The sequence below is a fragment of the Vipera berus genome, assembly GCF_964194415.1.
Source record: "Vipera berus genome assembly, chromosome: Z".
Lineage (NCBI taxonomy): Eukaryota > Metazoa > Chordata > Lepidosauria > Squamata > Viperidae > Vipera > Vipera berus.
Window position 1 is genome coordinate 42,948,761 of NC_138205.1, and position 15,047 is coordinate 42,963,807.

Here is a 15,047-nt window from a genome sequence, read left to right on the forward strand (position 1 = left end):
CAAAAAATTATTCTACTTTAGAATTCTCATGGATTCCCCCCCCCCCCACCTCTCTCTGGACGCAGGTTCAGAGGCAGGAGGGGAAGTTTGAGTTGGCAGAGGAAAGCACGGAGCCGAGTGTTGGTCAGGATCAGGGCTCAGAGAGCACTAGCCTGACAGAGCTGCCTCAGCTTGGTCGATTGGACTAATGACAGGCTGAGGCTGAGGGAGGCGAGCCACAGCTGCAGCAAGTTGGCCAGGAGGCTCTGGGTGTGACTGGGAGCAGCTGCTACCCGTTAGCAATGAGGAGGAACGGAGTTCACACCTCCTCCCAATCCAATGACACATAGAGCAGAGAGGAGACAGGCACAATGCTGGTCATCTAGACTACTCATGAGGACGCAACCTCGCCTCTCATGAAGGGCTACACTGGTGTTGCCTATTTAATCCTGCCCTCCATTGCTGGAGCAACATGCCAAGTTCTGTGCCTTGTGTGCTCATGCTGTGTATTCTGATCTGTTTGACTCATGGACTACTTTCCTGGTTTTGTGTGCCTATGGGATTCAGTTACTTGCCCTTCTGAGCTCAGAATCCAGACCTGTGCAATGGGGGTGCTTTATGAGAACCTGTTGGGGGGTGGTGGTTTGACTGTAGACTCTTGCTGTATGTGCAATAATGGGGAGGGGAGCGGGGCAGCACACTGAATTGCTAAATTGCTAACAGACTGAGGTCGAAAACATTTCTAAAGTTATCAGGTGTAGAACTTCCCTGGGCCTTTAGTTCAGAGATAGTGGACTTGCAGCCTTTCAGATATTCTTGGATTCTATTAACAGTACTTTCAGCTTCAGCTAACATAAGTCAGGAGTAACAAATGGTTATGGATAAAATTGAAAAACAGTGAAAGACAATAGGTTTTTCTTGATCAGATAAAACACCAAGGATTTAGCTTTTCTAAAAGCAAAACTTTTAAAATCAACTATTGGAGCACTGAGTTGCAAGGTAGTTCCTCCTTCTCCTCCATCCAGTCTCATCCTATCTCACCTTGAGCTAAGCCGATGTTGTCTCATCTTTAGTTCCTGTTGCATCCTCATGTTCTCCAGTTTGACCGGGCTTGGGATGAAGCCCACTTCACAACCTTCTTTGACCAGACGTCCAATCCACCAATCATTGTTGTATTTCTGTAGCAGAGAAAACAGAAACAAATATATAAAACACATAAAATGAATGAGGTGGAAAAGAGAGAGGAGAGCCATTCTGGGTTGCTCCTTGTTACCCATTGATAAATACTATGGTTTTCAAATTTTCATATCATAAACCCACTAATCACTCTGGGTCTCCCCTTAGCTAAACATCAAATGTCTACTTTCTCTAACAAGGATATAGTGTATGTATGTGTGTTAGACATGTTGTACATGTTCACAAAAATCTTTTTCTGTATTGATCAAGTACCATAAGTTTTAAGAACATAAAAGATGCATTCATACTATTAATTATACTGACAACTATAAAATGAGATCTAACAGGGCTGAAGCAGCGCTTCCTACTGTGGGAGCAATTTTATGTAAGCCCAGATGACAAATAATTTCAAATAATGAAAAGGAGAGAGGGGACAAGAAAGAGACATTGGTTATATTTAATTTGGCACCTCTCAGTTTTCTTAAGTCATAAATCAAACCTCTCATACGTTTTCTTTAGTCCAATGTACAAATTATTCCTTCTCTTTGCATGCTGTATGGGAGACTGATGCCTCTGCTTCATTTTACTCTCTTTTTCTGTTTCCTGATTTAAGGGTGGGAGTCATGCCCCACCCAGATTATTACTACTGTAGATAGGACCAGTAGTAAAAGTTCCATTGGTTAAGAAACCCTGCTCTGTACATTTTATAACCATTGGGATTGGGGTGAGCCCTTACATTTCCTCATCAGATTGTTTCTGCTACCTCATCTGGACATCTTACCTCTTTGATATGAAGGAAGTCTTTGGGTTCAAAACTAATAGACATGCCTTGGACTGGCACATCATCATTGGGAGAAGGATTATAGCCCACATTTGTCCTCACAGCAAATGCTACTGGCTTGGTCTACAAAACAACAAACAAAAACACTTTGATGGAGAAGCAGAGATGAGATGAGCACAGCCTATAGATCCAGAAGCTACTGTCTAACATGGAAAATAAATTATGCAACTTCTCAGTTTAAAAACTAATACATAAAATTGTTTATATAGCCATATAAGAGGAAGATGCTGGTATGAATGAGTTACTTCTAACAGCAAAGATAGGTTTTGCCATTGATTATCTAGAATAGACTGACATCCCAGAGCTCAGAGGACTGAATGACTGAAACAGATTTCTTGAGATCAATAAACATCACCTCAGTAATCTGTGTAGCACAGAAATATAATCCTCCAACTAACTTTGCACATCTATCAATCTAGCATCTATGTCACAGTTTGTTAAGTCGGGTTCGCGGATCGATGAGACGCAGGCGTAGGTGTGTGTATAATCTTTATTGGTGGTAGCGTGGTCTGAACTGCCAGACAACGGTTACCTGGGCATGCTTTATACCTACCCAGGTGAATGCCTGACCAATAAGTTTGAAGCCTGGTTTCCCACCGGCCAGGTGGCCAATCCCTTTAAATCCGGCTTTCCCGCTGAACATAGATCCTGCACGGAGCTGTCCAGCTCCGCGCTTCCTGATGCGGCTGCTACACGTGAATGCCAGCCCAGCATACACTACACCCCTTCCCCCATAAGAATAGACAATGCCCCATGAGTTCATAATTTTCAAATTCTTCCCCCACATAACTATGTACAAATTGCCCCCCCAAAACCCCGTGCCCCCCCTCAAGTCTGCACATAGTCTAAGCAGGAAGCCTATGGGACCAGCTAGATCGCCTCAGGGGTTCCCCCCTACCGGCGAGGTGTTGCAACTTGAGTTGTTAGGCCTGAGGTTGTGGTGAGCCCCAGGTACCGGTGATGATGTTCCAGGTGTGACGTTGTGACTGACCTTCTTGTACCTGGAGTTATGAGGGCTCCCTGGTACAGTGGAAGGTGTCATGGCCCCGTTATGATTGTCCCGATGTTGATGGGGTAGGAATTGTCCCCACGACCAAGATTTGGCAGCCACTCCCCTTTCCTCAGTGCCCCCTTTGTCATTTTGACTGAGTTCAGGTCCGGGAATCTCCTCCTGGCTGTTACTGGCTGGGGCCTTTTCAACTTTTTCAGGGGCCTGTCACCTGAGCTGGTCAACATGTCTCCTATTGGAGGCCCCCCTCCACCCTTACAATGTATGACAATGAGCCTGTTCTCTCAACCACTTCCCCCTGCACCCATACATGACCAGAGCCGTAGTGCCTTGCCCATATGGAGTCCCCCTTAGAGAATTCTCAGGGGGTCTTTGGGTATTCAGCGTCCGTTGCCACTCTGTCTGGGTGTAATCTGTCAAGAGTGGTTATAAGACGCCTGCCCCACCGAAGTTCCGCTGGGCTTTTTCCGGTAGAGGTGCAGGGTGTGGTGTGTTGTTGTAGTAAGAACTTGGCCAACCGTTGTTTCCAGTCCCCTTGGATGATGCGCTTCAGTGTGTCCTTTGTGGTGTGCACCATGCGTTCAGCCAAGCCATTGGTCGAAGGGTGAAAGGGAGCGGATGTGACGTGTCTAATTCTATTGGTCTTCAGGAACGCCTGGAATTCCGAGGAAGTAAATTGTGAACCGTTATCAGAGACCAATACATCGGGGAGGTCATGTGTGGCAAAGAGTCCCCTGAGCGCCTGGACAGTCCCTGTTGTGGTCATGCTACTCACAGGTACCACCTCCAACCATTTGGAGTGGCTGTCCACCACTACCAAGAATGATTGGCCATTAACAGAACCTGCATAGTCAATGTGGACTCGGGACCAGGGTGTGTGGGTTTCCTCCCACTTGTGGACTGGGGCATGAGGCGGTTCTGGCCGAGATCTTTGGCAGGTGTAGCAACCAGCTACCTGTCCCTCAATGTCCTTGTCAAGGCCCGGCCACCACAGGTAGCTCATTGCCAATGCCTTCATTCGTACCACCCCTGGGTGACCCTCGTGTAGTGAGTGAATGACCCTGTCTCTCAGTTCCTCTGGTATGATAACCCGGCATCCCCACAATAGGCAACCCTTGTGTGTGGACAACTCGTGCCTCCTGGTGAAGAATGCCGTGAATTCCAGCCCTGGGGATTTGTCTTGCCACCCCGTGTTTACCCACGTCTGGACCCTACTCAAGATCTTGTCTGTTGGTGTTTTGGCTGCAATGTCCCTGGATGGCTAATATTTGGGCTGCTGGTGCAGGATCTGGTTCTGTATGGTTTAAAGGAAGTCTGCTTAGACCGTCAGCATGGCCCATTTCCTTGCCCGGCTTGTGCACTAATTTGCACAAGTAAGCCAATAGAAAAATTGACCATCGGAGCATTCTGGGTGACAGAATTTGCGGGGTCTGCTTGTCTGTTGTAAACAGGCCTAGTAATGGTTTATGGTCTGTGAAAATGGTGAAATTCCTACCATACAAATAGTCATGGAATTTCTTTACTCCAGCAACTATTGCCAGGGCTTCCTTGTCTATTTGGGCATAGTTACGCTCAACCCCAGACAATGTCACGGAGTAATATGCAATAGGGACTTGTTTGCCATCCCCCTCTAAGTGGCTTAACACAGCCCCCACCCCATAAGGGGATGCATCACATGCAATGCAAATTGGTTTGTTTTCTATGAAATGAGTGATTGTGGCATTGCTTGTTAGCAGATCTTTTAGGGCCTGGAAACTGGTGTCATGTACCTTGGTCCAGTTCCATGTGGTGTGCTTGTCCAGTAGACTGTGCAAAGGTTCAGCAATAGATGCTTTGTGGGGTAAAAAGGCATGATAGAAATTGAGTAACCCCAGAAAAGCTTGCAGCTCCGCCTTATTTTTAGGTGTGGGAGCCTCCTTGATTGCTTGCACCTTAGATGCTGTGGGGTGAACCCCCTGAGCATCAATTCTAAACCCCAAAAATTCCATTTCTGGCACCCCAATGCTGCACTTTTCCCTTTTGAGCTTGAGGCCAGCAGCACAAAATCTCCCTAAAACAGCCTGCAGTCATTCTACCAGAATCTCCTCCGAGTCCCCTGCAATGAGAACATCTTCGAAGTATGGGCATACCCCTGGTATACCCTTAAGCGTTCGCTCCATCACCTCCTGAAAGATGCCTGGAGCTACGCTATCTCCGAACTGCGACCGGTCTACCCGGAACGCCCCCTTGTGGGTTACTATAGTCTGTGCATCGGCGGTCTCTGGGTTGACTGAGAGTTGCAGATAAGCCTGAGCGAGGTCCAGTTTGGTGAAGATAGCACCTCCCTGGAGCAATGCGAGGATGCTGCTGACCGTGGGCACTGGGTACGCGTGCGGGTTTAATGCTTTATTGATTGTGCATTTATAATCAGCGCAGATCCTCACCTCGCCATTTGCTCTGAGTGGGGTCACAATGGGGGTTTCCCCCTCAGCTCCCTTGACCAGCTGCAAAACTCCCTGCGTGACTAGCTTGTTGAGTTCCCGCTCAATTTTGTGTTTTAATGCGAACGGTACTCTCCGGGGTTTGATTCGGATGGGCTGGATGCTGGGGTTTAATTTGAACGCGATTGGTGGTCCCGTGTATTTGCCCAGCGTTTCATCAAACACGTCTGCAAATGCCTTGCACACGGACTTGATGCTGAGAACCTGGGTCTGGTGGATTCCAATAATGCGGATTCCCAGCGCTTGAAACCAGTTTAACCCTAGCAGGCTGGTCCTTTGTCCCTTGACCACTAGGACATCCAAGGGCCCCTGGAACTCCCTGTACCGCACAGAAAAGGTAGCCTCCCCCCGGACTTGTATTGGGGTGTTCTGAAAATTGGTTAGGGTGATGCTAGATGACCTCAAGGGAACCCGCTGGCCGCTCCGGCTGCAAATTAACTTACCGTATATACTTGAGTATAAGCCGAATTTTTCAGCCCACTTTTTGGGCTGAAAAATTCCACTTCGGCTTATACTCCAGTCAACAAAAAAACTTACCGAGGACTTGTGCGCGGCCGAGGCTTTGGTGCTTCCGGGATCGCGCGCACCTCTCCCAAGCCACCGCCGTCCGAGACCTGCAGGTCTCCGTTCCTCCGCGCCCTGCCTGCCTGCTTCTTTCAGCTGTCTGCCCATCAGCTGTCCATAGGGATGCTGCAAAGCTCTCCTTCTCTAGGCCTTGGACTCCCTCCTGGCTGAAGAGTAGATGAACCAAGCCAGCAAGGAGACAAAATGTTTCTGCAGCTGTTTTTCCTCTGAAGGTTTTTTTTGTTGTTTTTTTTTAAAGTAATCTCCGAAGGTTATGCCAGAAAATGGAGGACGCTGGGTCTTTGCAAGCTTTAGCTGTCTGCCTGGCTGCCTGAAGGCCGCCCTTTTCAGGCAGTCTGACAGACAGCTAAAACTTGCAAAGACCCAGCGTCCTCCATTTTCTGGCACAACTTTTAGGGATTTATTATTATTATCCCTACTACTACTATTACTACTACTACTACTTCAGGAGTAAAAAGTTGCAGAAAAAAATTCTCTCCTTACTAGCTTAGTTCCTCTACTCTTCCATCTGGAGCCAAGGTAAGATTTTAAAAAGGGATATTGGTTGGAAGGCAGAGGGAGAGTTTAGTTTTAGCATCTAAAAAAAGGGGGGGGGGAAATCAGCGAGTACATCCCAACCAGCTTTTTATGTTTTTGTTATTGAAGAAATATGGGGGAGGGGGAGGGGTTCTGGGGTGGGTTGGGGAGGGGATAATATTGTAACTTCAATAAAAATTTTCAATAAAAAAAAAAGAAATATGGCTTTCTGGGGGAAGGTGGGGAGGGCGTTAAGGAAGGAAAGGGTTTTTGGAAGCTCATCCTGAAGCTGCCTTTTGTGCAAGGGGCCTTTTCTCAAAGCCTAGAGAGGCAGCTTTGTTGCCTCCCCGTAGACAGCTGATGGGCGAACACCAAAAGCTCCAAAAGGCTAGGGAACTAGTCCCAGAACACCTTGGTAGGAGGAAGGGCAGAGGCAGAATTGGGAAAGAGGTAAGACAGGGTTTTCCTTCCCAGATGTTTCTCTTTGGCAAGACAGCCAGCTGTGCTGAAGCCCAGTATCTGGGGGTGGGGGAGACCTGAGGCAGGCGGGCTGGTGCTTGCATTAGGCCTCCCAGGATCCCAGAGGCTTGCAGAGCGCGGATCCAGCCTCCGAGGCATGCAGAACGGCGGATCGGCTTATACTCGAGTCAACAACTTTTCCCAGTTTTTGGGGGTGAAATTGGGGGTCTCGGCTTATACTCGAGTCGGCTTATACTCAAGTATATACGGTATAAGTCTCGAAAAAAATGACAGAGACTGATGAGCCGGAGTCCAGCTCCATTTTACAGGGAACCCCTTGAAGATGCACATCTAGCTTGATTTTGGGGGTGAAGAATTGGCAAGCCCCCGTGTTACAAACTGCCCATCTGCTCTTGGTGTAGCTGATGGGCGCGATATGATTCAGAGCCCCAGTACCTGTCGGCAGGTGAATTTCGGCATCCACCTCATGCAGATTGTCGCGGTTTCAGCTCTGGCAGATGGATGCGATGTGTCCCATCTTGCACGCTCTGCATTTGGCTGACCTGAATTTGCAGGTGGCTCGGTTATGATTTCCTCTGCACCCTGCACATCGTTGTTTAGACCCGCCACACTTGCATCCGAAGCATTTCTTCTCCTGGCAGGTGGCGGTGGCTGCCAACCATTGACCCCTCGGGCTATCCCGCTGCCCCGATGGTTGGTTTGCCTTCAGGTGCATCTACCTCTGCCTTCAGGTGCATCTACCTTTGCCTTCAGGTGCATCTACCTCTGCCGCAAGTCCGTCCTCGCTGCTTCCTCCGGATCCACTCGTCTGATGAATGGTGGTGCTCGGGCTGCTGTGGCTGGCTTTGCCCATCTCTGGTTTCTCTGCTAGCTCCCAGGCCAGTTCTTCTTCCTGGACTATCTTGAGGGTCAGGCTCGGTTTGGCGAACAATTTCTGCTGCAACCTCCGGTCCCTGAGTCCGAAAACGATTCGATCATGCAGCCTATTCTCTAGATTTTTGAAGTTGCATAGACGAGCCACCTGCCAGACTGCAGCTATGAATGCGGATGCTGATTTGCCCGGCTGCTGGTCTCTTTTTATGAACTGGTTCAGTTTGGCAATGAGGTCACCGTAAGTCACAGCACCGATGGCTGTTGGCGAGCACAACCCCACTGCCAGGTTGTAAATGTCCTTTCCGCAAGTACTGAGCAGTGCAGCAACTTTCATGCTGTCCTCAGTAATGCGGTTAACCTTCATGAAGAATTCCAGCTGCCCCACGAATGCTTCCCACTCTTCTGGCTGAGCAATGTTAAAAACGGGAGCCTGACCGACCTGATCCATTGCGTCCGATCCAACCGGTCCTGCTTCGACTTCAGGCGAGTTACCTGACGATGTGGCTGACTGCAGGTGTCTTACCGCTAATCGAAACAAAATCCCACCTTCGTTGCCACTGTTAAGTCAGGTTCGCGGATCGATGGGACGCAGGCGTAGGTGTGTGTATAATCTTTATTGGTGGTAGCGTGGTCTGAACTGCCAGACAACGGTTACCTGGGCATGCTTTATACCTGCCCAGGTGAATGCCTGACCAATAGGTTTGAACCCTGGTTTCCCACCAGCCAGGCGTCCAATCCCTTTAAATCCAGCTTTCCCGCCGAACGTAGTTCCTGCACGGAGCTGTCCAGCTCCGCGCTTCCTGATGCAGCTGCTACACGTGAATGCCAGCCCAGCATACACTACACAGTTCTTCAATCTTGACAACTTTAAGATACGTGGACCTCAGCTTCCAGAATTCCCCAGCCTTCATCTTCTCAATATAAGCTTACTACAGGTAATGAGTGCTAATTTGTGGTAAGAAATACTTGTCATTTTCTCAGTTTGCCACAGAGGAAAGACAGAAGAGGGGTGTGTGTGTAAGAGAGAATGTCTTTTTAAAGATTGTATGATAAAATGGGCTCAGAATATTCAAGAAGTTATTACAATGGACACGTGGGAAAAGATCTGGGTGAGGAACGTAAAATTTACGCAAGCCCAAAACCTAAGGGAGAACTTTTATAAAATGTTTTATAGATGGCATTTAGATCCTAAAAAGCTTGCAAGTATGTATCCGAACTATCAACCTAAATGTTGGAGATGTGGTGGCGAAGATGCAACGTATTTTCATATATGGTGGACCTGCAAAAAGGTTAAGGCTTTTTGGATAAAAATTTGGTGGAATATGCAGAAGATCTTCAAGCAAAGGATAAAGTTTTGTCCGCAATTGTTTTTATTGGGTATAATTACAGATGCTACTGTTGTGGACATTAAGTTGATGTTGAATTTAATCACAGCAGCAAGACTCTTAATAGGTCAATATTGGAAGAAGGAGGAATTGCCGACTATAGAAGAATGGATTCTTAAAGTTTCTGACCTGGCGGAAATGGAAAAGATCTTGGCTTATTTGAAGGATCATTCACAAGAACGTTATATTATGGAGTGGAAAAAGTGGATTGATTATATCCAGAACAAATATGGGACTAAAAAGTTTCACTTAGCATTTGAATAAGTTTTCTTTTCTTTTTTTTCTTTCTTTTTCTCTTTTTTATGTAATATTAGTATTGCTTGTAGTCATTTTATTTGAGCTAGAGTGTGATAGACGTAATAGTTTATTGTTGTTAGCATATGGATGTTTATGATTGTTTTTTGTTTCTATACCTTGTACTTAGCTCTGGGAAGTCGGGGGGGGGGAATGGGTGGTGGGTTAGGGAGGGTTAGGTAGGGGGGGTGGAGGGAGGGGGGGATTGTTAAAGATAAAATGTACTGTAAAACTTTTCAATAAAAAAAAGAATGTCTTTTTCCCATTCATTTCCGATATCACCCCTTGTTTGCTTCAGCCATATTCACTAGATATGTATATTTCTCCTGCAATTACCTTTAAGAAAAGTGCCCCTTGTCTGATTAAAGTTATCTATTATGCTGCCCTTCCTCATGATATGCAAAAATAGCCTAAATTACTAAAGTCAGTAAAATATACATTATTGTTATTATTTTGGTTCATCACACAGTAAGCCAGACGTTCAGACTGGATTTGACATCTTTGTTCACCTATCAAGTCTTTCCCAAGAAACTGAGATAGGCAGATATTAATGTTTGATGTCGTTAAAGGAATCATCACAGCATGTTTATATTAATTATTGAAGAAATAGAGCAGTTAATTCTGGCTGTACAAGACTAAGCCTTAAGGACAAATGTGTACAACGTCAGGTTGAAAAAACAGCAACATTCAGCAAATGCTACCTCTGAAAGGAGCTGAAAAAACTGCTTTATAGTTGTTATAACATCTAGTTATATTTATATAGTTATATATAGTTATAACATCTAGTTATAATAGCTGCTGCAAGAGGATCGCATAGACTGAGTAGAAACAACGGCATGACAAAATAGCAACAATGGTGCATCAAATGTCTTCAAGAAAGGCCATTTGCCTAGAGGTGTGATCATAAAACAGACAAAATAATAAAAAATAAGGAAGCTAAAATGTTCTGGAACGTTAGAATCCAAACAGACAAGGACTTGCCACATAACACACAGACTTAATAATTGTCCAAAAGAAAGACAAAACAGTGTGGAAATAGTAAAATACAGGAAGTCCTCAACTTACTACAGAATCATGGTTCACAGTTCAACACTCTCAGAAAAAGTAATTTACTACCCGTCCTCACAATTATAACCATCTCACCATCCCCACCAAAACATGATTATAATTCAGGTGCTTGGCATAATTCACATTTATGACTGGTGGCAGCATCCAATGACCATATGACTTGTTTAATAATCATGGTGATTTACTTTGTGATCACTACAAAAATGGTTGTAAAATTGAGTTTGGTGACATGATGACTCAACCTATGACTGCACCAACTTAACAATGGAAATTCTAGGCCCAAGCAGGATCATAAACCAAGGACTACCTGTAAAAGAGAAAGAAGTGGAGAAAATCACAAAATACAAAGACCTGTAAATAGAAATAGAATGTCTGTGACAGAAGAAAGCAAAGATAGTACCAATAGTAATAGGCTCCTTGACCTCAAAATATTTGGAGCACCACCACCATTGGCATTGATAAAATCACCATCAGTCAATTGCAAAAGACAGCTTTACTTGCAACAGCTTACATCTCACAACATACCACTAACACCATGAAAAATGTCTGCCTGTCCCAGGTCCTCGGGAAGGACTTGATAGATGGATAAAAACGCCAAATCCAGTTTAAACATTTGGCTGACTGTGTCATAATAGCTAACTAGTAGAATAAGCTGCATTGGTGTGTACAATGCCCATGGGACTGAACTTTTAGGAACCTTTCCAATTTTCTTGCAGTTGTTTTGATTATGAGATACATTTCCAGACATTTTCCTCAGTTTTTTGTTTTGTTATGTGGTGAATTTTGGTAGTAAAGAGTTATTTTATCAACATTGCTAATCCTTTTGAATCATGATAAGTGGGTGGGTATATAAATATTGTTCCATATTTTAAAATGTAATTGTTTTGTATCTGCTTTTTCAGGTTGTTAATTAGTATGATGCTACATAAAAATGAAAAACAACACTTGAGCTCTCCTCATCCCGGAGGCCAAGTAGCAAAAGAAACAGGTAAGAAAGTACACCATCATTCTTAGTGCAAAGCACACCTGATGCCAAGACTTTTCAGACCCCTATGGGCAGTGGTGGGATTCAAATATGTGAAGAACCAGTTCTCTGTGTGGATGCTGCTTCCGGAAGTCCATGCAACAAAAAAGTAGCTACCGGTTCTGCTGAAGTGGTGCGAACCAGCTGAATCCCACCACTGCCTATGGGGCCCCAGGGTTAATCTGAAACTGAGAAACTTTTGGCTTGAAGCCCAAGCAGAAAGCTAGGAATGTTCTGGGTGCCCACCACTCCTACTCAGTTCTTTCTCCTAGATCATCCTGGCAGCAAAAAAGCTGGACCAGCCCAGTTGCCTAAATGCTTCTAGACATCCTAATTGCAAGAAGGAAGCAACAGGATCCGCCAAAAGCTGAAACAGAAGGAGACTAGGAGACTTCATTAGCTAATTGCATCTGTCAAAATCATGAGGCTGCAGCCAAAGGGAGCCTCCTTTTTAGAAATCTGATAGTTTACGATAAGGATACTTGTTGTCATGAATTGCTGTCATGAACAGGACCCTAACAGAAATCTGCTGGAAAGACTGCCATCAGATACATAGGTAAGAAAGAAAAAAGGGGGAAAGGGGGAAATACATACCGGTATAAAACAGAAAAAAGAAGGAAAAAAAATAGGGAGAAATAACTTCCCCCTTCATTAAGACAAGTACAAACATTTTCAATATCTTAATACTTCTCTAATATTTCAACCAAAACTCTCATCATCCTACATTTCATCTTTTATCTATTGGCAAATAGCGAAATCTCAGCTTTCAATCTTAATGAGCAAGAATCCATTAAGAGTGCATACCGATGCCTATGCCAATACACTTTAAACAAGTAAATCATTTTCATAATTCTTTTCTGCATTTTACCCAATAACTTGTCATTTTCTTTAAAACTCTTCTTCTCATGTCTTATCTCATATCTATAAACAAATTTTTAAAAACGAATCATTCACACTTAATCAAGATAAATTCCATTAAAGCAACAAATTTCTGGAAACAACAAATTGAAAATCTGAATCTTTAATCCCTTCAAGTGATGTCCTAAATCTCCTCCAAATGATAAAACCACAACTCTGGTTGACTTCCTGGCCAACTCTATGCATGTTTCTTGGCAACTGTCTGGAACCTCACTTACCTCCAAGATGTTTGTTTGAATTCTCAGGGTACTTTATAGGCTTTATATTCCTTGGAGATCTCCCATTCTTGTACAGAGCAGGTCCCAACCTTGTCTAGTTTCTGAGTCCAGACAAAGCTGGCCAGAAGCTCCCTCCACCTCCTTCCTCCCAAAAAAATAGAGGCACTGCTTCAATATCATATCATATCAAGAAAATTTCAGACTGATACCCATGCAAGTTATCAGTCACCATCGCAAACCCAAGAACAAATCTGAGAACCTATTTTTTTAGATTAGTGTTTTTCAAACTTGACAACGTTAAAATACGTGGACTTCAACTCCCAGAAGCATGTTGGTTTCTGGGAGTTGAAGTCTACACATCTTAAAAGTTGCCAACTTGAAAAACACTGTTGTAAATCATATTTTCCTTTGAGCCAACTAATCTGGTTGCTTCTTTCTTTCTTAATATTATTTTACTGTTTGTTTGTTTTAAAAGCATCAGTCCAATAACAAATGGTATAGAGAAATAGCAGCTCTTATTGTCTGAGTTTTTATTTTCCCCCCAAACATAATTAAGTACTGTACAGAGTTCCAATCGCTGTTTTAACGCATGCTGCTGATAGATCAACAATAGTTTTCTTTAATCCTTCTCAGGCTACTTTCTGTAGTTATTGTGAGCAGGATCTGCTATTCATGGTTGGTGCTTGGAAAATAGCAACTGTGAAATACCTGTGGTGAACAGGTGCTGAGACAAGACTTGGTACTGTGCCAATCTGCAGCAAAGGTTCATGTTTTTTGTAGCTTTGCTTTAGCCATTTCAATTAATAAGAAATATTACTAAAGCTATTCATCCACCTCCTGAATTGATAAAGCGTCACCATGCCATTAGCCTAATAAATTTGCAGATGACTGGCCAGCCAGGAATTTGTAATGGTAGATGGGATGAAGCTCGTTGCAAAGAATGTGGAGACTGCCTAGATTTGGGCCAATCTCTTTGAATTGGAGGTTAGAAGACCCAGGTATTACATTTAAACTTGAGATTACTATGAAAATCTGTAATTGAACAGATCTTTTTGCAAATTCAAAGTGGCATATCCCTTCATTTTATCTTCATAGCCCTGAAAAGTTTGGCTGAGAGAGAATGATTGGTTCAAAATCACTTAGTAACATCTTTGTTGAGTAAAAATTGAACTTGGCTTTACCACATCTCAATCCCACATCTTTATTATCACATTACACTGGTTCAATAGCATAATAGTATGCAAAAAATAACCATTTAGATAAGATAATAAACAATCTGTAGAATGTAAGGCTGGGATAAACAAGAGAGGTAAAAAGCCATACAACTGAAGGCAAGACAACCAAATAGTATCACAGAAAATATAATCTTCATGATCCTTTAATCAATTAGATACAAAACGTAGGTGGTATCTTCATTTTGTTACCGATTGTAATATATCCTTAGCCTATTTTCAAATACTGTTTGCAAAACAGACAAACAAAATGGACTGACAAAGCATGTGAGAAAGTATGAGATTAACTCTGATAAAAATAAGGAGTGCTTTCCCCATTCTACAAAACAGAGGGGACGCAATCAAGAGAAAAAAATGTTCAACCTACAACATTTGGCCCATCTACCACTTCCTGCAGTTCTGTGATGCAGCCCTCCAGATTAGTCTTTTAGGAACATAAACTTTAATACATGAAATGTTGCTTATTTCACATCAGCAAGATGGTGCCCACTTCTAAATGCCCCCAATAAGTCACAAGGTGTATGAGAAAGCTAGCTTTTTACTAGATTTTATAGAAAATTACACCATATATTTTGGAAAAGAATAGGTAATAATATATCATATATGATATAATATTGAGTTACATGGAATCTTTCATCTGGAAGAATCATTTGGATGATTTAGTGCAGGTTATTATATGATAAGATAAACATCAATAGAATTCTGAAAAAAGTGAAAAAGCCCTGAGTGATAACCCAGATCCTGATATCCTACTAAAAATCAGGTTATAGGTTCTTTATAAGTTGGATCTTGCTTACTTGCAAGTGATATAGCCGTTTAGAGCCTTTTTGGAGTAGTTATATGAATTGATTGGTTTTATAAGAATTGCTATACTTTAACATGGAGCAATGGGATAACAATTGTGGGATCATATCCTAAAACAATGGCTGGATCCATGCACTGAACTATGAATGTCTCCAACTCATTTTA

General features: G+C 43.6%; 1 protein-coding gene across 3 annotated transcripts in view; it reads right to left on the reverse strand.

Annotated features, from left to right (window-relative positions):
• The window catches only part of CACNB1 (calcium voltage-gated channel auxiliary subunit beta 1), a 76,866-nt gene that overhangs the window by 19,247 nt on the left and 42,572 nt on the right, over positions 1-15,047 (reverse strand). For all 3 annotated transcript variants that reach the window (XM_081343815.1, XM_081343817.1, XM_081343816.1), the window contains 2 exons: positions 1,937-2,059; positions 1,021-1,157 (listed from right to left, as the gene is read on the reverse strand). In XM_081343815.1, the coding sequence (XP_081199941.1) occupies positions 1,021-1,157; positions 1,937-2,059 (260 nt within the window). The remainder of the gene's footprint in view (positions 1-1,020; positions 1,158-1,936; positions 2,060-15,047) is intronic.